This window comes from Ambystoma mexicanum, chromosome 11, assembly GCF_040938575.1.
Source record: "Ambystoma mexicanum isolate Mex_15411 chromosome 11, UKY_AmexF1_1, whole genome shotgun sequence".
Lineage (NCBI taxonomy): Eukaryota > Metazoa > Chordata > Amphibia > Caudata > Ambystomatidae > Ambystoma > Ambystoma mexicanum.
The window spans coordinates 1,298,461,420-1,298,484,880 of NC_090934.1; the positions used below are offsets into that span (position 1 = coordinate 1,298,461,420).

General features: G+C 46.1%; 1 protein-coding gene across 1 annotated transcript in view; it reads left to right on the forward strand.

Annotated features, from left to right (window-relative positions):
• The window catches only part of DUT (deoxyuridine triphosphatase), a 49,214-nt gene extending 27,495 nt beyond the window's left edge, over positions 1–21,719 (forward strand). Inside the window, exons 4-6 of the mRNA XM_069624793.1 lie at positions 14,494–14,568; positions 19,009–19,079; positions 21,538–21,719. Of these exons, the coding sequence (XP_069480894.1) occupies positions 14,494–14,568; positions 19,009–19,079; positions 21,538–21,594 (203 nt within the window). The 3' untranslated portion in view covers positions 21,595–21,719. The remainder of the gene's footprint in view (positions 1–14,493; positions 14,569–19,008; positions 19,080–21,537) is intronic.
• The last annotated feature ends 1,742 nt before the right edge of the window (positions 21,720–23,461 follow it).

Sequence of the window (23,461 nt, forward strand, 5' to 3'; positions counted from 1 at the left end):
GATCCATCTGAGAGTTAGCCACCAGAGCATGGGCACTAATGTTGAGTATTTAACAGTCCACACTGAAAGGCTGCTGGGGTTACAGTAGTGGCCAGTGTAGGAGATTTATCACAGCCCGGTGGCCAGCTTGTCTCAGCAGGGGCTAAGGATAACTGAGTACTGCAATCCAAGGATGCAGCTGCCCCGGAAATGGCCATACCAGCATGAGACCATGTATGAACAGGCACAGACGGGCTTTCCTTAAGCGTGCCTTCGGCGCAGGCGAGTGAAGTGGCACATAAATGCCGTCACGAGAAATTGGAGGCGGAAAGCCGCTGATGCAGCAACAAAGAGGACTGGCTGAAAGGCGGCGTCCTTGGTGCACTTACACTTTAGGTTAGGAACACAATGTATCACATACAAATAATAAAAACAGACTAAAATGATTCGGCTGCAGAAACGCTGATTTTCACGGCCATAAGTAAAATTAATGTTGGCAAGACCACTGCCGGCGAAGAGTGGATTTAAAATGGAAATCTGTACCGTACTGAACAGGAGGGAGGCCGAAATCAGTAAGAGGGGGGACTACTTCAGGTGAGGTACTGGTTTCGGGACCGGCTGTCTGTACCCAGGGGAAGACTGCCTCTTCAGTCCCGAGTCTTCATGGGACTCAGGCGAACCCCCCCACACCCACCCTATTCACCTGAAAGTACCTCTGCATGGGAAAGCACTAGCTCCGGGTGGGAAAGTGTTAGTACCTCCAGGTGGGAATGGGTCACAGAAGACCCATCGGTACCGAAAGAGTTATTTACTCCGGACAAAAGTACCAGCAAAACCCTCTATTTCTTCAGCACACCGGGCAATGGTACGTGGGAAGAGGCTTGTGCCTCTGCAGGTAGAGGTCTATTCCAAATACCCTGTACCAGACTAAGCCAAGTCTGCGTCTGCACACAACCTCTGATACTTCAGTAACAAAAGAAAAAAGTTGTATCCTCAACTACTACAGTTGAGCTTACAAGCTCCTCTGTACTGAACTCTAGGCATAAGCACTCTCATTTCAAGATCTAGTCTGGTACCGCATGCTCCCCAAAAACCCAAACTGAAGAAATCTCCTGTCTCGGGCTCGGTCCCGGGAGCCAGAAAGACAATTCAACTGTTTGTGACTCTGAAGACTTTGACGCTTCCAAATGTTTTACTGTTCCACCAGAACAATTGTTCAGCACTCCTGAACTTGCCCTCCTCAGTTTGCAAATTTTCTCCTCTGTTTGAGGACAATTTGGGTCAGCCTACCCTGGTGACAAGAACAATGGTCTGGAGAGCCATCACCTTTGTTTTTGCCATCCCAACCTACACCCCAACTTTTTCTAACCAACATTCAGGTGCCTAGACCAGTGGTGTTTAACATTTACAATCCTAGCCAGCCACTTAATAGGGCTTGCTCATCTCCCTCTCCTATCGGATTGAAAGAACCTCTTCCTGGGCCTTCCCAAATGGCAAATTACATCACTAATACTGTGCTGGAAACAATGCTTTCTGAAACCATGCTTTCTGAGCCCTTCGTCAGTCTTGGCTCAATGCATCAAGGACAAAATGTCAGTACTACCTCTGGGATAGGTTCCATTCGAACCTACTCCGACCCTGTACCTCTACCCCAAAAAAAAAAAATGTCAAAGGACACTGACTCCGCTTCAGAGGTGGAGTCCACTCTAAACTAGTCTTTCTCCCCTCATCCAGGAGCAGGAAGGCTTTCCAACTTTCTGCCCTCATCATCCAGGAACAGGAAGGCTTTTCAACTTTCTCTTTTTGGAAAACCATTACTCTATGTAGAGGAGTGGGTTCTAAATGTTTAACATGGTTATCGTCTTGCTCTTACAGCAATTCCACCGTCCTCTCCGCCAAGGTGCCAGAAATCACCCCTGGAAGACATTGGAAACTCCTCAGTGCAATAGATTGGTTCCTCAAGAAGTAGTAGGTTGGGGAATTTAATCACATTACTTCCTGATCCCAAAGAAATCAGGTGGGATCTGTCCAATTCTGGACCTTTCAGACCACAACCAATTTCTCTCTGGATACCTTGCATATGATCATATTCTGGCTTCTTTACATACAAATTATTGTATCGGTTGACCTACAGGATGCTTATTTTCACATCCTCCATCTACAAACACCACTGTCTGATTCACAATAGGAAGGGCTCATTACCAGTTCACATGTCTACCCTTCGGACTAAATTTTACCCGCAGGGTTTTCACAAATGTTCTGGGGTCAGGCAGCCTATCTATATCCCTACCTAGACTGTCTTCTCAAAGCCCAGTCTCCAGAAGTTGCAAATTACTTGCCATACTCTGTTCAACCTGGGGAGCAGTTATAGACCCTACTCTGCACAAACCCTTTCCACCCTTGGAAAGGGTGGAAGCCATTCAACAAACCATATTTTGGTTCTCCACCCACCATCACTGACAGCTTGGTGGTTTCAAAGGCTCTTGGGCCTCATGCATAAACTTAGTTCCCTTTGCAAGGCTCCATATGAGAACAACCCAGTGGCATCCTGCTCTAACTGGACTCAAATTCCCAGGAAATAAAGATCCAAATTCCAGGTCAAGTTCAGGACTCTCTGCACTGATGGAACTGCCCCCGAGAACCTGCTTACAGTATCTTCCCCTTTAAACCTGCCCCTCACCAAATAGTCATGACATAACTCTTCAGAGTACGGTTGGGGAGCTCATTGTGAAAGCATAACACCTCATGGTGTTTGGTCCTCACAGGAAAGGACGGACCACATGTCCTGGGAAAGATTTCGTAATTGTAGGTAATTTTCCTTCCATGTGGCAACCCCTAAACTTTTTGCTGTTGTTTTTCACCTTGTTCTTGACTTTGCCAGAGAAGTACAGCCTTCTGCCGCACTTCTCTGGGCTTTCGCTCCTTTTCTTACGGGGAAACTGACATGCCCTTAAGACAGTCAGTACCGGGGAACACTGTTTCCCGTAGTTTCTTCTATCGTGTTGCGGCTTTAGTGCAACACGACACAAGAGGGCACTGTAAGCTAAGTTACAGCTCTCTTGGGTCTCTAGCCTTCTACAGACCCTAGATACTCTTTTAGGATGGTATTTGATCGGTGCAAGTCATTCAGGGACTGGAATGGTGGCAGCGATCGTTTTGTTTATTTTGAGCTCCTTTTGGCGTTCTGAGCACGTTTTTGCACTGAACCCAAAATGGTGGCCTGGCTCTCCAAAATGGCCAGGCCGCGAGGCTCCTTTGTCCTGTCCACTGTCCGTCTTGCTCCCTTCACCTTCCCCAGGTCGGGCGACCCGGGGCCTTCCTTATTTGGGCATGTACTTTCCCGCGAAACGTGGTTGCTTTCGCGGGCTTCTACATGTCGTTTGTATGCCTCCAGGGTGTGGGCTGGGATGTCTGGTCCCAATACACATCCTGGGTGCCAGAGAGTCTAGGGTGGTGTGAATGCCTGGGACCACCGTGGTCCGTGATTGGTCCACGTATGGTGTGTGTGTTGATGAGCGGATCTCCCATTGGCTCCCCCTCCGTTTTGGCGCGAAGGGAACCGTGGATAAGAGGGAGCTGGAAACACCACTACCATGTCGATCTCCTGAGTTCTCACGAACGAAGGAATACAGGAGCCAAGTATCCTGCAACCAAGAGGCTGGACCGAGGAATCGCTGGTGACCCACTGAAGGAATCCTCCTTTGCACTGCTGTCGTCCTGTGAAACCCTTTCCTCCTTGGATCGAACCAGAAGGCCTGTACTGGTGCTTCGACCTTTGGAATAGCAGGAACAGCTATTCCCGGCGACTTCATCCTCTCCTGCCAAGTAAGCCTTCGGAAGTGTCTCTGGGCCATCCAGTTGACTGACCAGCTTACAAGGGAGTCCTGCTCTGTAACTGCCGCCAGGTTGTGTTGTATTTCGAGTCCTTGTCACTCTCCCACGCTTCGTACACTTGGCGTTCCCAAGTCTGAAGGGAGGAGTGTACATTTGGCTTGAATACACACGGCCGCTCCGTTGTCCTGCTGCGGCAACAAAACTGTGCTGGTTTCGTCGATTGGGACGTCTTTTTGCTCTACACGACTACGAGGCGTTCCCTGCTCTTCTGAACCTGCCAGCTGCTGAAACTAACGTGGAGAAGCCTGGGTCTGCTTGCTTCGGGGACCGGTGAGTAGTTTAACTAGGATCTGGTCGCCCTCCTGCAGTATCCCATTGCTTTTCCCTGCTGTGTAAAAACAGCACCCTTTTGGCCGTACTCGCGCTCTGCTTCTGCCCGCTGTGGAGGCTGCGCTTGAGTTGCGGAACCTGTTCTCCTGCTGTGCACTAACCCGAACTGCCTGACTTCCTACGAAGAGCTTCCCCTTTTGCCCGTTGGCACCGGCGTGGCAGGTACTTTAAGCACAAGGCTCCACTCTTCGCAGGGCTCGGACTTCCATCTAGTTAGGTGCCTCTGAAGGCGAACTAAGTCTAAAGCGTTATCGCACTGCCTGTTTTCCTTTCCTTTCAGGTGGACTACATATTTCGTGCTTTAAACGCTTGCGACTGTGTATTTGTATATATATTGTGTTGATATGGTATGTGTTGGTTTAATATTGTGATATTGTGATTTTCTCGCTACGGTCGTTGTTTTAAAGGCCTTAAAAATAAATGTGTTTATATTTTTGATATAACAACTGTTTGGAGTAGTTTGTAAGCGCTCTTGCTTTGTGTGCTCATTGCGGGCTTTCAGTCACCCTCGCCCCTCTTGAGACCTAGTCTTGACCGCCGCGATCGCTACCTTGATTGGTCTGGCTTGTCCAGAGGTTTCCCTGTTCCAAGTAATTAGGTTGGCCTTCTGAACTTCTGCGCCACCAGGACAGAGTTCAGAAATCCGTCTTAACAGTTGGGGAGCTCATTGTGAAAGCATAACACCTCATGGTGTTTGGTCCTCACAGGAAAGGACGGACCATATGTCCTGGAACTAATGCATATTTTTTTGTTCTAAAATCTATTCCCCCCCCCCTCACTTCAAGGAAAGGTGGTGAAAACGGACAATACCACTAACCAGCAAGGGGGAGGGGAGGCTCTTCCACCCCCCCACCCCCCTTGCCCTAGCCCCTGTCTCCCTGCATAACAAATTTGGTATTGAGCCATTCAAAATCCATATTTTTTGGCATCCCATCTTGAGGGAAGAACTATGTTCTGGCAGACAAACGATGCATGTTACCGTCCACTCCGCACGAATGGGAGCTGAAACCATCAATAGCACACATGATATTTCAGAAGTGGGGCCATCCATCAGTAGACCTTTGCCAACCAACACACCACACTCTGCCCGTAGATTGCATCAAGGCATGGTCAGGGTCCTTGGTCCATGGGAGCTGCTCTACATCTGGATTGGTCAAATCTACACTTAATGCCGAAATTCAAATTGTCAAATTCAAATTGTCACACAACCTGACAATGATTCTAATAGCCCCGTTCTAGCCTTGCTGGGTTTGGTTTCCAGATCTTCTGGAGTTGGCATGGAATCCCCCTTAGATCTTCCACTTTCCAGAGATCTTTTGACTCGACAAAGGCACCGGTTCTTCACCCCTACCCTTCAATTGCTCAACTTGAAGGCTTGGTTCCTGAAAAGGTAGACCTCTCCCACTTGCATCTGTCAGACCAAAACATTGCTGTGTCGGCCTCCAGGAAATCTTACACTAAGAAGCAGTATCGTAGCAAATGGGGTTTTTTTTGTCACTTGGCCCAAAACAAAGCCTTAACCCTCTAAAGGCCTCCATTGATAATGCTATGTCCTTCATGTGTTAGCGCTATCTGTGCTTATATGAATAGAGAACACCAGTCTTTTTCTTTCCAATGAGGCCATTAAAAGGCACTTCAAGGGCCTTTTATGTTGACATCCGCCTATTTGTGAACCTCCACCCGAGTGGGATCTCAATGTGGTCTTGGCAGCCCCAATGCAAAAACCATTGAGCCTATGGCTTTGTGCGATTTTAGAACTCCTAGCTTGTTGACCATTACTTCGGCTCAGGCCTCCAGATGAGGGGCGTACCGGGCCTTGTTACGCATGAAAATCTTGTAAATACGACAGCTTTATTATTTTCCTGTGTACATTTTGTTAGGCGGAAACCTGTGCAGTTCCCTCTGGGACCACTGCAAAAGATTTAGGACTAAAGGCGTTTGGCGGTGAACCCGCTTGGTAGCAGTCTGTACCACACAGATTCACTTGGTAGCTGTGGCTGAGCAGTCAGACTTCCCTCAAGAAGAGTTGAGCAGTATGTGGAGTATACAAGATAGGTCAATTCTTCCCAGCAAGACAAGCAAACGCGCAACGAAGCCTAGTGTAAAGATCTTAAGGCATTTATTTATAGTGAAACATCTATGGAAAACACTATGGCAAATTCACGGCAAACAAATCAAACACAATTACTCTACGAAGAAGAAACGATCAATCCCCCTTGCAATATTTCAACAAGTCTAGGTTCTACAGGTACCACTTATTTTCAGACAGAGGTGTATACCTCAACCTAGATGACACTCTAATATTAGTTAGGACGGGAGAGAAAAAGATAGGCAGAGTACGAAATCAACACAGTTCAATCCTACGCGGATAAAATGCAAGGCAAGAATCACAATAGATCGTAAAGTTCAGAGGCTAGGCCCACTCGGAGAGAGGCAAGGCGCGATGTCCCAAAGAGTATCTAGTGGAGATGCATTCAAGTCCTTGTAGCAAATTGTTATCGGCAGATTGAACCAGTTCAGAACAATGAATGAGAAAAGCTTGGAGGCGACCCAACGGAGAGGATTAAGACACCTCACTCGAACCGATTGAAAGGGAAGCCAGGCGGACACGGTACCTTGTTGTGGAGGGCAGCTCCGGCGGGGGCAGTTGTTCCTGGTGGTGGATGCACGTCGGGTCTTTGCCAAGAGTAGAGAGGATCTTGTCGTCGAAGAAAAGTGAAGTCCGGTGCACCACCAGGGAAGAGACCAGCTGCGGAGTGCTCCGTCACAAGGCACCACCTTTTGGTCGCGGTACAGGGGTAGTGGCTATCCAGTTGCCGAGGTGCTCTGCATGGGCAATTCGACCACTGCGTCCTGGGGCGAATAAAAAGCAAAGGGGACTGGTTGTTCCCACCAGTCAGGGGAAGAGACTCTCCGGCAGGGAGATCTCCTCTGTCGTCGGGAAGTGGTGAGTCGGTTCTGCAGGGCTCCACTGGAGGTGTCGTCGTGCAGGTCGGCTCAGCGTTACCCTCGTCGGATTCTTAGGTCCTGTGGCGACTTCTGAAGATCCAGTCCCAAAAGCACTGCTTTTATGCAGAAAACCCCCATTCATTCAGCCTAGCTGTCAATCAACACATGCTAAGTGGTGAGTGGGAAGGCTCACCACCTGGGCCAATCACTCCAGAGTGTGACCAGAGTTGCAAGGCAACTCGGTCCAGGGTGCCTAAACCCCCCCCCCCCCCCCCACACCCCTGTGGTAACCCAGACAGAATGGCACCACTTTGGAGGGTCTCTGTACAGAGCCCGCCAAAAGTGGAACAAAGGGCTCGACCTTTGGTTTAGGAGTCAGAAACGAACAGACGCCATTTTAAAAACCGAGTTCTGGCAGAAAATACCATCTGATAAAGTTATTTAAGATAAGTAGACCGGAGGTACGTTAGAGATTAACGAGGAAAAGTATCAATCTTCAACAATGGGACGAGTCCCATAGGGTTATGTTCGGGGTTGAACATAACAAGTAGTTTCCACTGCCACCAGCCAAAACTCGGCGAAGGGGGACGGGACAGTGCCCCCTCGAGTAACAGATCCAGGAGTAATCGAATTACCCCTACTAGTACGTCCACAATAAGATGGTTGGTACTAGTTCTGTTAGTAAATTTAGGTCTAGTAAAGCCAATGGTGACTTTACATGCCCGGGGAGACAGTAGTCAGTCCCCGGGTATGGAGTCTATGGTAGGGGCCCGCTAGGACACCCCGGTGCTACGGCACGTAGGGTGCAGTGTAACAAACATAGCAAAACATATGAGGCCCTATGGAGTAGAAGACCCCATAGCCCATAGAACACATTGACATTTCAAGGAATTACACACATACATGTCCAAGAGTGGGGAAAAAAAAGAGTCTCACTCTTGGCAGGATGGAAAAAACAAACTCCCGAAATCCAGCAAAGCTGCTGGGGGACTCACTAGGTTAGGAAATTCAGCCTAAACAGAGAATTCTCCCTAACACATTTACACACAGGTTTAGAGCTGAGGGTAGTGCAAAGGTCGGGTTACTTGACAAACCAGAAGGCTTCTTTTGATGGTTATCTACATGGATGTTAATTGCAAGCCGCCTCTTAAAGTGTTTTTCTGAAGCCTTTCAAAAAAAGAAACTGCACACTGATAAAAGGAATGGTTTCTTTCCATTCAACTTCAGAAGCAATGTGCGTATTTTCCTAGAATTTCGGGATTGTATAATTAATAAGATGGTAAACTAAGTTGCAATTGAAAATTAATATTTTGTAACAATTATGCTTTTGTTTCCAGTGAAAGCAAACCATTATTGCACACTTGTATTTTGTTCCGGTGCTGTTTGCATAATCATGCGGAGGCACATCAGTTTTACACTTATAATGAATTATAAAAACAGTGTGGAAAATGAATTAGCACAATCTAGTTAACATCCATTCAACTTTGCAGTCAATGGGGTAAATTACTATAAATGGTCAGTGGCGGCAGAGTCTTTGGGGAAGGGTGAGTGATTGGTGTAATGACAATCACAGGTGTTCTAGCCTCTCAAATCTTACTACAATTAGAACATCCAAAGCCTGACTCTCCAGGAAATGCAAGCACTGTTCAAAAACAAACAAATGACAATTGCATTGGTAATTGAAATAGAAACTCAGCAACACCTGTCCCTGTGATAATCCATGTCCCTGTGATAATCCATATAGGTATTTAACTTTATGTAACACTTCATGAATGCTTCCAACATCTAGATACTGTAATAATTATACCTCAGTCAGTACTCAGTTTACCGACCTTTGAAGGATCTTAGCCAGTAAGATAGCTCAGCCAGTTGAGCACATGTTGCAATCTGTGTGTGATCTGTAGGTTGCAGGTTCGAATCCCGGCAAGTCCAACCCAACCTTTCATCCTTTCGAGGTCGATGAAGGGAGTACAGACTTTGGTTTGGTGAGAAGTATGTTCTATGTACAGTGCTTTGCCAAAAGCACTATATGAATTACCATTTGACCACAAGATTAAATATAGAATTCAGCATGGGAGTCCTTGCCTCTCTGCACTGTTGTATGATAACATTGGCATACCATTTGGTAGTAATAGCTCCCGGAAATGAGGACTTTCATTAAACGTCAAAGGACAATTCTGCTATCGAACCTCAAAACACACAATACAATTCATGTTTGCTTTACGATGCAAGTGGCTAAGTTTTTGTGATTTCAACATTTAAAAATGTATAGGAGAGATCAAATGGCCAGACCTTGGCAAAATAATGAAAGGTGTATTCTGTCCAATGCAGAAAGCGGCTGCATAGTAATTTCCATAGTTTATGCTCACAGGTCAGCTGTATGTCATACATTTTACTCTCTTGCAAAGGAGAAAAGTCATTTTTACTCAAGTTTATAAATGGGGAGTAAAATACTCCCACCTCCAAATTTTAAATGGAGCACTGCTTTGGCTAGAAGATTGGTGTGCGCCAGGCACTTTCCTCAAAGGAACCTTATATTGTGTTTCATAAAGACAGTTGTCTTATGTACGGTCCTCCTTTCTGCCTGGTGGTTTCTGATTTTCACTTAAACAGATTTCCACTTAAACCAGGAAATATGTCTTCCTAGACCGCACGCGTCTGTGGCGGAAGAGAAATTGTATAATCTAGATGTAGTAAGAACTTTTCTACCTTGAAAGGACCAAACGGTTTAGAAAAGCAGATCAGCTTTGTTACTACAGTGGCCCTTCTCCTGGCAATAAAGCAGCAAAGGCATCTATTGCCAAATGGGTTGTCTCCTGTATCTCCAAGGATTACTACTTGAAAGGGCTTCTGACTCTGCAGAGACTTTGGGCTACACCACTTGCCTTTTGCAAGCACTATGCTATGGACACATCGTCCAGAAACCATGCAAAATTTGGCCAAGAGGTTCTCTGCTACTTGTTTGCCTGAATCCTGTACATGCTGTGTCCTCAATTCTTGCTTTTAAGTCTGTTCCCAACCAGTTGGGAAGGACAGAGAGATGAAAAATTACCTTCATGGTGATTCAGGTTCTTAGTCCAGGCACTCCCTCCTTCACAACACCCACCAAGCCATTCCCTACAGTACGCATTTACTTAAATTCTACTGCCTCGGCGGAACCACAGGAACTAGGTGTGGACTGTTGGTGACGTGAGGGTAAGGTGTGGGCCCGGTGCGTAGATGCACACACGCGTGACATAGCGCCCCCCCCCTTCTAAAACTTAGTGGCAGTTACATTTTTCAGCCTGCTTTTCTGCCCCGCCTGTATATGCAAGCGTTCACAACAAGTTGTGAAGGAGGTAGAGCCTGGACAAGGAACCTGAGTCACCATGGACCTCTTTGCCAACCAGCACAACACTCCCCAGTTTGCATCAAGGCACGGTTAGGGTGTTCAGTCTCTGGGAGATGCTCTAAACCTGGATTGGTTGAACCTAGCACTTTCCACATTGATGCACAAAACATTGCTCAAATTCAAAATGTCACAATCTTAACAGTGATTCTTAAAGCTACATTCTGGCCTCTCCAGATTTGGTTTCGAGACCTCCGACCTAGTGGACTGCGCAGTGTTATGCAACCACTTAGAGTCTGCTGCCCATTTTTCAAGTAAAGCTATAGCCTGGGTACAATCCTTCCTTGACAACCGCACGATGAGTGTTCTCCCCATTAGCCTCAGCTCACCTGTGGTGCCCCACAAGGTTCATGTGTCTCCCCCACAATGTACAATATCCTCACTAAGCCACTCTTTGACAAACTTGACAGACTGGTGATAACCTACACCAACTATGCGGACGATACAAAGATCCTCATACCTCTATCTGGCAACTTTGTCGAAGGCACAGCTTTAGTTAACAAGATTTACCTCATCATTCAGACATGGATGGCCTCTCACGGCCTCTGTCTGAACAACGATAAAACGGAGATACTGATCCTGGGTTCCGACTCCAACCTCAAAAAACTCATCCCTAACTACTGCGCCTTCAATATAGATGGCAATATAATTAAAGTGGCTACTGAGGTAAAAACACTAGGTTTCTACCTCGATTCCACCTTGTCTCTCAAAAAACAAGTCATCTCCCTGGCTTCCTCCACAGCCTATACTTGCAAATTAATTAGGGCTTGCAGACCTTACTTGTCTAAAACCAATTGTATCACACTGGCCAATGCCCTAGTAATGTCCAAACCAGATTATTGCAACGCCCTATATGTGGGTGCTAACAAAACTGTCACAAATAAACTAAAAATATTGCAGAATAATGCTCTTAGAGCAGCCCTGGAAATACCCCCATAGAGCACACATATCCAACATCAGGAAAGACAATCATTGGTTAAAAATCAGTGACCGAGTTCTCCTTAAAACGCTATCTCTCGCACATAAAGGACTAAATACTGCGCCCCCATACATTTCAGCTAGACTGACCAGAAAATCCTCTAATCGCCACACCAGAGCATCTAATCACTCCTTACTTGAAACTCCCAGATTTAGACTAACCAAAGCAGGTGGAGCAAGCTTCCCTGTTAGAGCTGCCTGTGCCTGGAACGCACTCCCTACAGAATTGAGAACCAATCTCCCCTACTCTAGATTCAGATGTAAGGTGAAAAGTTGGCTTTGGACTAACGACAATTAACCTACTGATCTCAATCTTCTCACGGCGTACCTTGATTCTGACACTTGATTATCTGTTTGATCTGATTCCTGACCAATGAGACTCACATACTGTATCTCCTGTGTATTGTACATATGTTAATGTATCCTCTGTATTGCAACTGCTGCGCCCGGCTACCCTTGGGTTTGGAGCGCATTATCAAAAAATAAACTAAACTCCTGGTGTTTGTGAGGACTTCCAAATTGGTTCGCCCATCTGTTGATGCAGCAAAGCACAGGTTCTTCATCACTCTCCTCAATTGCTGAACTTTAAGGCTTGGTTCCTGAAAAACCAGCCTCCCACTTAAATTGTCGGACAATCAAACCATGTCTGCTTCCTGGAAAGCTTCTATTAAGCAATATCGTAGCAGATGTTTACAGTTCTGTCACTGGGCGTTAGACCATGATCCTGACTCTCTAGAGGCTTCTATTGATGTCATGTCTCATCTAGTTTCCACAGGTGTCAGTCAACACTTGAAGACACTAATCGGCTATTGGAGCGTACCTAAACAAGTTTTTCTCTTTCAAACAAAGCCATTCGTAGGCACTTTTGAGGGTCTTCTACATTTACATCCCCACTATTTGTGAACCTCCACCTCAATGGGATCTCTTATTTTTGTCAGCTCAGTGCAAAAAGCATTCAAGCCTATGGCATCATGCAAATTAACTTCCAACCTGGAAAAATGCATTTTTAGTAGCCATTACTTCGGCTAGAAGGATTTGAGAACTGAAAGCGCTCCTCAAAGGAACATGGTCTTTTTGTACGGTCCCCTTCTTTCTACTAAATGTGGTTTCCGTTTAAAAAATGTTTTTCATTTGCATCAAGAAATTTCTTCCTGTTGTCTTCCTAGGCTGCATGCTTCCGCAGCTGAGGATGCATTACATAATCTAGACGTTGTACAAACTCTAAAATAGCTAGAGAGGACCAAACTGTTTAGGAAAGCAGACCAGCTTTTAATCACTTAGTGGTCCATCTCCTCACTATAAAGCAGCTAAAGCTTCTGTCGCCAGATGGGTTGTCGCCTGTTTTTCCAAGGCTTATGATATGAAAGGGCTTGTGACTCAGCAGAGACTTCGGGCTCATGCCACAAGGCAGCATCCGTAGCCTTTACTAGACCTGCTCGATTAGCGCACCTACCTGGGCTACCCCTCTTGCTTTTTGCAAGCACTGTGCTATGGATACATTTTCTAGACATTATGCAAAATTCAGGCAAGAGGTGCGCCTCAACTTGAATTCCGTACATGCTGTCTCCTCCACCCTTATTCTAAGGCTTTTTAGTCTGGTCCTAACCAGTTGAAGGAGGGAGAGCCAGGGCGAACAAGAAATAAATGACCTTCATGGTAATTCAGGTTCTTAGTCCAGGCTCTCCCTGCTTAACCCACCCAGCCATCTCCTATAGTAAGCATATACTTCTACCACCATTGGTGGAACCACAGGAACTGGGTTGGATTGTCATTGACGTAGGGATAAGGTGTGGGCCCTGCGCGCGGATGGACGCATGCATGATGTAGGCCCTACGCTGTCACTTTTCTTAAAGTGACACTAACTTTGGCAGCCAGCTTTTTCCAGCCCGCCTGCTTTCCCACCCATTTCTGCAGGAGGGAGAACCTGAACTAATCGGACAATCACCATGAAGGTAATTTTTATATTTTATGGGTTGGTAGTTGCCACCACTGGCACTTTTATTGCATGTGGCTTTGAAAGCAAAGTCATTAGGTTTTTTTCAGACAAGGTCGATTGTGATAACCGAGATGCAGGCAGTGCCAATGGAGCCTGAAGCCAATATTCCCCCAGTTTCCAAATCTGTTGAACTGGTTCTTCTAGTGCCTGCTTGGCTCCATGATGCAAACAGCCATTTACTCTTGGATGACTTGAAGACAGTGTCATGCAGAGCCTAGCTAGCAGTTCTCATTTGTAATTGCTGCTATAGGTACTTGAGCAAGTTGGACACCCCAATCGGATGACTTGGAGAAAAGCAAACGCGTATTTTGGACAGGCATGTGACTCGCAATTTATCAGAATGCCAAATAATGAGTAACTGCCTTGGTGTCCCAATACCTTTACTAATTGTGCATATAAGTCCCGTTTTTGCTCACTTGGTTGCTGTCCCTTACAACTGTTGTGTTGCCAAATACTTTTAGGAAGTGAAGCAACTTATTTTCCAGACCTAGCCTTTCACGAGAAGGCTCTTAACTGCTGTATAGCAGTGCAATTTCAAGTGTGCTCAAGATGGTGTACACACTGGTTTTATAGTGGGCAGATTTGTTCTTCAAATGTTGAGTTAGCTCCTGGTGGGGGCAGGGCTCCATCGCTTGTGTGGTGCCTTGAACTAAATTAGGACTGTAGCCATGCAGAAGGGTGTAGACCGATATGTCCTGGATACCCAGAAGTATACTGGAAAAGGTACTATGTCTCAGAATAGTCATCACTGCAGCAACTATTTTTCACCATAGAAAAGCTAATGTTTATTTTACTGTGCGAATTGTCACTTCCATAGACCAACCATTAATGGGCAAATTTGTGTCTGGGATGTTAAAAAGCATATATTATACATGTGCCCTCCTATATAGGTGAATGAAGCTTAAAATATCTAGCAACCTTTTTGGTTGGCTTCGTAAGATTTTAAACGTCTAAAAGGTTGTAAATCCTCTTTTGACAGCTGGTGTGATTGATGAGGACTACCGAGGAAACGTTGGCGTAGTGCTTTTTAACTTTGGAAAGGAAACCTTTGAAGGTATGCTTTTATTGCATCTTTTATAAAATACAGTAATACTTTGGTTCTACATTATCCTCTGGGAGTTTGTCATTAATATTGCTCCCTGCTTTTTCAACATCAGAAAAAATCACACCCTAAGTGGGGTTCTAGAAGACCACATTCGAGTAAACCTTGCATCTCTAGGTTATTTATGCTACAGTAGCCTGCCCCAGCATAGTGAACTTTAGTTTTCGAGCCTGTTTAGCCTACTTAAGTGTTGTAAAAAGGGGTTTCCACATTAATTTTCCAGTTGGTACAGTTTTGCAGCAAGTCTTTGGAGTACTTTGGTGTAGGTGAAGTTAAAATCAAAAATCTGAACTCCCTTTGTGTTCACGCTGCCTCCCAAGATTTAATTGTCACTTGTTAGGTGCTTATACAATTGGCAAAACTAGCGCCCACATGGCAACGGGGTGTGGACAGGAGAAAGTAGACCATGAATTAGAACAAAATAACTGACTTAATAGTACAGACAAATTGAGACTAAAAGGGAGAAGGGGGGGGGCGGCAAACAAACCTACTGTGACTTGTGAGTGTTCAGAACGTGCAAGTGCAGAGGAGGGCAGGGAGAGGTTAGGCCTAGGTGCTGTGCTGCTCAGGGTGAAGTGCTAAGAAGAGGAAATGTAAGTGTAACCTCCCGTGGGGAGGGTGAGCCTAAGCAAGTGCAGTAAAGACAGTGTGCTGGGATGAGAGATGGTGGGGGGTGTCGGGGCCCCAAGGATAAATGAGGGCCCTGAGCATGAGTCACGTTATGGTACAATTAACGGGGAAGAGGTAAAGAGAATAGTCTTGAGGCTACTTTCGGAACTGATCAAGACGCAGATGGATTCGCCCGGCAAGGAAATTGATCAACCACCAGCTCTGTTTAGCAAACCGCTTTGCACACAGGGAGTTGGTGCCATAGGAATGCAGGAGTCTAGAAGAAGAGTATTTGGTCTGGAAGCATTGAAGATGAGTGGTCCCCGGCCCCAGGTAGCCCTGTGAATGATATAAGGGGATTTGAATTTAATCTGTGCTGAGATCAGGAGCCAGTGAACACTGAGATGTGGTCCCTGGGTTGAGGCCAAGGATAAGTCTTGCTGCCCTATTCTGTTAGCTGTAGGGGTCGCAGGGTGAATGACGGAAGCTTGAGCAGGATGTTGCAATAGTCTATCCTGGAGAGAACCAGAGCACGGGTAAAATTGAGGTGCGAGTTCCTTTGAGATGGTAGAGCTGAAAGTGGGACTTCTTAAAAATGTTCTGACTGAAGGAAGGGGAGGGGTCGAAGAAAGATTCCTGGCTTCAGAGGGGGCAAGCCCATGAAGTATGGCCAGAGTGAAGGGAAGAAGTAGGGTGCAGGGGACCCAATAGGGAGCATCTGTTCTGGCATTGAGGCAGAGGTAATTGGCAGTGTACCAGGCCTGGATGGCATTCTGGGGGATGAAGGAAGGTGCAATGGTGTCAGTGAAAAGTTTGAAGAAGAGTTGTCATCCGTGTAGCACTGGAAGTTGGGGGAGGAGGAGGTGCGCCAGCAGAGAAAGGTGAGCCAGGGTGTAATGGAAACCTGGGGACGCTACAGTGATGGGGAAAGGGCCCAGAATGATTTTGGAGGAATGGTCACTTATGAAGGAGGAATGCCAGTCCAGTGCCCGCTTTGAGATACCAAGGGTATCGTGGAGCCTTTTTGAGGATGTAATGGCTGACTGTGTGAAATGCAGAAGAGATCAAGGAGGATGACGGCATGGGAGTTGGAATCAAGGGATGCAAGCAGTTCTCAGATGTCTAGAAGAGCAGTTTCTGTGCTTCTGGGTGCTCTGAATCCAGATTGGTCATCATGTAGACCACCAAGTTCGGTATGAGTTGGGGTGACAACTTCTCAAGCATTTTCCCCAGGATGGCGGTGATGGCGATGGGGCAGTAGTTGGCTTGGCAGGACTGTGTCTTGCGAGGGTTTTTAAGAAGTGGCTGCACAAGGGAGTGCTTGAGGGAGGATGGAAAGAACCAGTAGCAAAGGAGTGGTTGCAGAGATCAGCAAGGGCGAGAGGCGTTGTTAGCCATGATGGGCCTGGAAGAGCATGGGGCAACCTGTTGGAAGAGACCTTCATGGAGTTAACAACTCTGGTGACTTCTTCAGGTGAGAAGGAGGGTGAGTGGTTGAGGTGGGGAGTTTGGGGTTGGAGGAGTGTGTGACAAGGCTGTTGTCAGAGAAGAGTGTATTGCAAAGGGCCTGGGAAGGAGTAGGGGCCAAAGATACTGCAATGTTTTGGCAAGTGCCCTACAGAGTTCAGCCGTGTTTTTGGATGCATTGGACGCTCTTGCCTGAATGTCTGCCTTTTTTGGCACGGATGGGGTCTGTAGTGTCTCTGGATCAGGTGGCAGGCCAGATTTCCAGAGGGTGAGCCTGAGGTCCCTTCATTCAGCAGCCCAGCACTTTCTTTCTGGAAGTTGGGAGTCGTTCCAGGTGTTACTCTAGGAGGCAGGTTCCAGGTGGATCCTTGTGACTGGGGCAAGGGTGTTGGTAATGGACCGATGGAGGTTGCTGAGGGTAGAATCAGTGTTGGTCTGTGTTGGTTGGGCAAGGGTGACTAACTGTGGAAGAAAAGGCAGCAGCTGACACTTTCATTGGATGGATGTTTGTGAACATTTGGCAGAGCTTTGAGGAGATGTCACAGGGCCATCGGGACCCAGGTGAGGAGAGAGTGGTCAGACCAGGAGAGAGGTGACCAGGGGAGTAGAGTGAGGTTGGAGTGGATGATGGCATCTAGCAGAAAGGGTTGAGCCAGAGGTAAGAATGGAGATGGATATGGAGGAGCAGAGGTCAGTGAAGAGGGTGGTTGCTGTGCAAGGGGAGTCTAGGTGGATGTTGAAGTCACCTAGTAGTAGCAGGTTGGAGGTGGTAGAGAGAAGGCAGGAACAGAAGTCTGCCCACTCAGGAACAGAGAAGTGCATGGGAATGGTGGAGGAAGGGGAGATGACCAATTTTCAAACTAGGCTCTCAAAGGACGAATATGGCTACGTGGGTAGGATGGAAGATGAGGCTTTGAGTTGATCTTAAAGCAGTTGGGTAGGAGCGAGTCAAAGGAAGTAACTGAGCTGGCATTGAACCAAGTTTCAGTGAGTGCAAGTATGTCCAAGTCGGTGTCTTCAAGGAGAAGGCAGATGTCAGCAGATTGTTTGATGGCTGAGTGCGAGTTGAGGGTTGCCAGGTGGAGACTCGCTGCCTTTTGAAGGCGGAGTGTCGGGGCTTCCGTCAGAAGTGGTGGAGCAGAGTGGGGTAGAAAGGGGGGGGGGGGGGTGTCAGGCAAAGGAAGGACATTGGTGAGAAGGCAGGATCCGGTCAAAGAGAAGGCAGTTAGCCTGAGGGCCTTGAACTAGTTCCTGTGAGATAGACATTGATGCAGCAGCGAGATGGGGAAGTCTGCAAGGACGACTTCCCACTTGGTGCCGCTATTAATGGATGTGGGAGAGTGGCAGTGAGGTGAGAGGTCCACAGGTCTGGAGATGGGACAGAGAAGAGTATGTCGGTGAAGATTTCTCTTGAGGATGCACTGACATGGGTTTCTGCAATTGGGAGGCAAGGATGTTTTTTTAAATTCTTTCTCCATTTTGTGAGGAAGGATAGGTGATGGTGTAGCAGTTGGAGTAGATTGGGGAGATGAGGGTGCCACCTGCGAGTGAGAGGCGGAGAAAGCGAGAGGGTGTGGTGGGGTGGTTTGCAATGCACAGTTCTGAACCTGATCCACAATTGCCCAAGTGGGTGTTGAAGGCGCATCTAAATTCGATTTTTACCCTAACAGACACCTACAATGCAGGATGACCACAGGAATTGCAGTACAGAGATTGGGTCAGTGGAAATGTAGATCGGGGATTGAAAGCAATAGTGAAGTTTCACCGTAGTACAGGGGACATCTGCAATGTGAATGAGTGGCGAGGCAGAGGTTGTGAGTCAAGTAGAGACAAGGCAGCCACCAGCAACAGTCAGTACACTTGATGGCAAGAGGGGATGTCACAGTCCAGATGTGCGTGGGTTGAGTATCCAACTTCTTTGGCTGTAGTTGTAGTAGGGCCCAAAAGCCCGGCCAATCACTGACCGGAACAGACAGGGCCTTGGATGCAGGCTTTTGCAGATGGGACAGTTAGAGCCTGCCAGTTCCCTGATGAGCCAAATGAGTAGCAGCCAATGCATGTGAGGGGAGGCGGGGGCCTTCTCAGTATGGTAGGAAGGCGGTGGCCATCTTGGAAATGCCATGGGGTGCCAGGAAACAAAGGGCACAGTGTAGTAAGCCCCACTTGGCCACAGTGCCGACTGCCGCAGAGTGTTGGCAGGTTAAATACACAATGCCACGCAGTGACCAACCAGGCAACTATACAACGTTGCTCAATATTTGTGCTGTTTTTTTGGATTGGTTGCAAAATGGGTGTTTTTCTGTTTTGTTTTTGCAGTGAAAAAGGGTGATCGAGTTGCACAGCTAATTTGTGAACGAATATTTTATCCAAATTTGGAGGAACAAAGTGTGAGTACTTAACTTTAATGTCTTAAGTGCCGTATTTGTCCCCATCTTTGCTTGCAGGTCTAAAATGTAGTGTTTGCATTGACAACTCCAGCAAATGAACCACGCTGTAGCTCATTTTCAACCTTTTAATAGGAAAATTGCCCATAAGAAGGGGGTGGTTCTGCATTGGTTATATTATACAATGTGTATTGAAATGTTTCTATTTGGAACTGTTGGTGCTAGCGATTTGTAGCAATAATGTAAACTTTTTATTTGCTTGTTTTAATTGCATATTGAACGCAATACTATCAACTGCTACCACCGGTGGGCATAAAAGCAGTACAAGTTTACCTATTGCTGGGAAGGTTTTGGCATGTCCTAACGCTTATGGTGGTCAAGATTCTAGACTCACCCTGCAGTTGTGATTGTATGCCTCCAAACACTGCAAGTTCCTTGATTCAATAAAAGCCCTGCGCTTATGTAGACATCTGCCTTTGCTAATGAATACAGATAAAGTAAAGGCAGTGAAATGTGGGATTTTAAGCAAGATGGTGGGGCGGGGGGGAGGGGAGGATAGCTCGGGGGCAACGCATTTGTCTTGAGGGGGGTGGAGGATGAGCCAACGCAACATGGGTTTGAATCCTGAGCCACACTTGGAAACCACTTGCTGATATTAAGCATGTTATAAATGAACAATGAATAAATACAATAAACTAAGGAAGCTGTTGCAATGTACATGTCATTGTTTTTGTGGAAATGTATTTGGTTTGAACTATAACAGACCAGCTTATAGGAAGAGTGTACTACTACTGCTAAGTCTTTCCTTTTTTTGTCTGTCTTTATTGAAAAGTGCCTTGATAAAAGCAGAAAGCCTATGTTGCTTCTCCCTTCTGTTTAATTTGATACATATCCTGTTTTTTCTTTCTGTCACTGGGTAGGCTTTGGCCACAAATATATTCATCCTCTTATAATTTTTTCCTTCAAGCGGGCACACTGTCCCCCGTTTTTTGTGATCTAGATTGCCCCTCACAACGTGGTAGGGACCCTTGTTACCTAACCTGATATTTGGCCTAGTAGGGTACCACTGCTTTTCCCCATCCTACCACAATTTAAAATTGAAGCATTTTCCATCCACCATTGTATTGCTTAAACTGCAAATCTAGCGAAGAGCAATGAAGCACTTTACAACGGGAGGTTGCTAGCATTGGGCTTTGGATTTTACAGTAGCGCAGTACTGTTGGTGGCAGAGATTGAGTGCCACGTTTAGTGTTATGCAGAAATTTATGGTGGGGGCATTTCGAGGCCCTGCCAGATTTTCTAACTGGTCGGCGTATGGTGGAACTGCTTGCAAGTCTTCTCTTTATAGTTTAGCCTTTAACCTTTTTGATAGTTTTGCTATGCGAGTTGAGAGCCCCAAGAGGTGTAGTTTAGTCTTCAAACATGTTCTATTCAAGACTGCTTTGTAGGTAATGCATGCAGTTTTGCAATATCATCCTTCAGGGTAGGGGGAGTCAGTTAAGCTTCAAAATATTGAAGGGATACGGTCGAATTTGTGGGCACCTGAAACGAGGCAGATTGCCTTGGGCCAGCTGTATGGATGGAAACCTTCCCAAGTTTGCGATTGAGGGCCTGGTCCACCATGCAGAAGACCTGAGTGGGTGGAGGGTTTGGTTTTTGTAGTTGAGATCTGTAGCCATGCAGTTTGTGAATTCTGTGGCTATGTGCTTTTTGAGGAAAATGCTACTGTCCAGGAAACCCCAGATATTTGCCAGTTTGACAGCTGGTGAATCCTTCCATGTTTGTCACCCAGCAAGTTATTTTGGTGGCCCGATTAGGATCCATTCTGTCTTGGTGGGTTTCAGCTTGATGTAGACTAAAGTGCTTGTTTTGTGTGTCAATGGAGGATTACAAAAGACAATATCACTTGCCAATGTATTTATTGCATGTGCGATTTAGTCTAAAACATGAATCTTTCACCCATCTCCCTCTGATGCAGTGCTTAATTTCCTGTCCAGGCCTGGTGGTTGATAGTTTTCGTTTTGCCCAACTTTAAATCTAGGCAAACAATCGCATGTCTAAGCTATGAGTTTTGCACTCTGACCTTTGAGTATCTGCTGCAAAACGTAGGTGCCGCTGTGAGCATAAACGCCTACAAATTTTAGTCCACTGCAATACGTCTCAAAGTGGCTTAGATGGGGAGCTGTAGTGAGTATATTAACGGAGTCTAATGGTCACTCTGCATTTTGAGGTTGTAAAACAAATGCCTGTCACTCCTGTGTAGTGACTTTTGTTCTAGTTTACAAGGATTAATCTACACATAGCACCAGATGATCTTAACTAACAAGACCTTCTATGGTAAATTAGTCGTTTTAAATGCTAGTGAACTTTCTCACAAATGACCCTCAAAATGGCTTTTATCTTTGCCCACATCTGGTTGTATTCAGCTTTCACTTTAAAGTTGCTCTCTTTTTGTTTATAGGTGTTGGATGACACTGATCGTGGTACAGGGGGCTTTGGATCCACTGGCAAGAACTGAATTTGTTCACATTTAATAGTGATTGTGAGGGCTGTTACGATGGTCGGAATGGATTCTTCAGTGCTGCATCAGTTCTTAAATATATTGTCTTGTGTTTTTTCTAAAATAAAGATTTTTCCATCCAATGTGTGGGTTTTTGTTTTTTTGTTTAAATATAGCAGAGTTGCAGGCCATGTGTGTTTTATAATGCTTGATGTCTAAACGTAACATGTACATTGGAAAACAAATTGTGGCTGTGGGAAGACAATGTATGGAATTAATGGTGATCATATAATCTTTAGACCAAGCTACAATGGGCATCTATGCAAGATTAAATCTTCAATGTAGCAATGTATGTGATCTTGTCAAATGTTTTAGCACAGCCTTCTCTTCTCTATAGCTGTAATTTTACCTTGTCCATTGAAGTCCACTCACTGCACAAGATTAACATTGGTCAATTACCTTGTGTCGAACCCTTTAACTCCAATTTCACTAAACCTCTCGCATACAAATCTAAACCTACCTTGCTTACCCATGATTTTTTTTCCTTTCCCTGTTCCACATGTTTAATTTCTTGCCCCATAATTTAAATTTATTTTTAAATGTTTTTATTGGCATTTATAAGTACAACCATGCATTTATCAAATGTTTCACATCAAATGGAAACTTCTTATACTTGGCAGCGTTCTGGTAGTAACAAAAGAAACAAACTAAACGACAACTTTCTTCACTTGCCAGGCATTATGTGTTTTCCAGTCTTGGTGTGCATGTACTGTCATCAGGGTCCCATCATGGGCATACACTTTCTTCCGCCCAATAGCAGTGGCCAATCTGGCCAGGTTTTATCCCGAATTGTTAAATCATGGTCCAGTATAGTACAGAAAGATCAATTGCCCTCAAAGGGGTTTGTCATCGGATGGGTGCAACATGTCCCAGACCAGCACCTTCCAGGTCGCACATCTATCGCTCCCATCTGATCCCGATCTACTTGCCCCTTCCATCCATACACTAGTTTCTGCTTCTACCCACCTTTCAAATTCCCTGTGCCATTGTGTATATTGCAGGCCCCCAGCAGATTTCCAGGCCATAGCAATGGATCTTTTGGCCAGTATACATGCCATGAACTTGACCACATGCTTATATTTGCTGACTGGCATAGGACCCTAGCAAGCATTCTTTCGGAGACCCTTCGTATCTCACTACTCCAGCTTCTCTGCAGGACTGTTCAATTAGTACCCAGTATCTCTGCACCCAAAACCTATGCATCAGATCCGCATCTCCCATCCCGCACCATAGGCATAGTGGCTGTGCATTTTTGTTGAATGCAGCTACCCTGTGTGGTGTCATGTATGTGCAGTATAATACATTTAGCTGTATCAATCTGAAGCAAGAGTTTCTCGATACTTCCCTGGAGTATACCAATATCCGTTCCCATTCCTTCTGTTATGTCTGTACCCAAATTCCCATAGCTCTTTCAGTGCCCACGCTCTTTGGGTTTATTTATCAGTAAGCTATGTATGGACAACGGCCTCGACCATCGTTCAGACTATACATTAGGGTCAACACGGGGTTCAGTGACGGCTCTTCAGGCCATCCATCCCATTTTACTTTGGCCACCCTCAGAGTCCTTTGATTCCAGAGGAATTGCCCGCCAGGCACCTATTCCTTCGCTTGTAGGGATTCAAACACCTTGAATAACCCTTCCTTGTACAGATCTCCCCAGGTGTATATTCCCAACCTTTCCCATTGTCTCACCATTGCCAGGTATGTCCCATCTTTGCAGGCGTTGGCTGCATCGGTGCCTCAGGTGAGTAGGGGTGCCCGAGTTTCAATAATGCCACGCCCCTGCCTCATCTTCCTCCCCAATGTCACCACCATGGGTGTACTT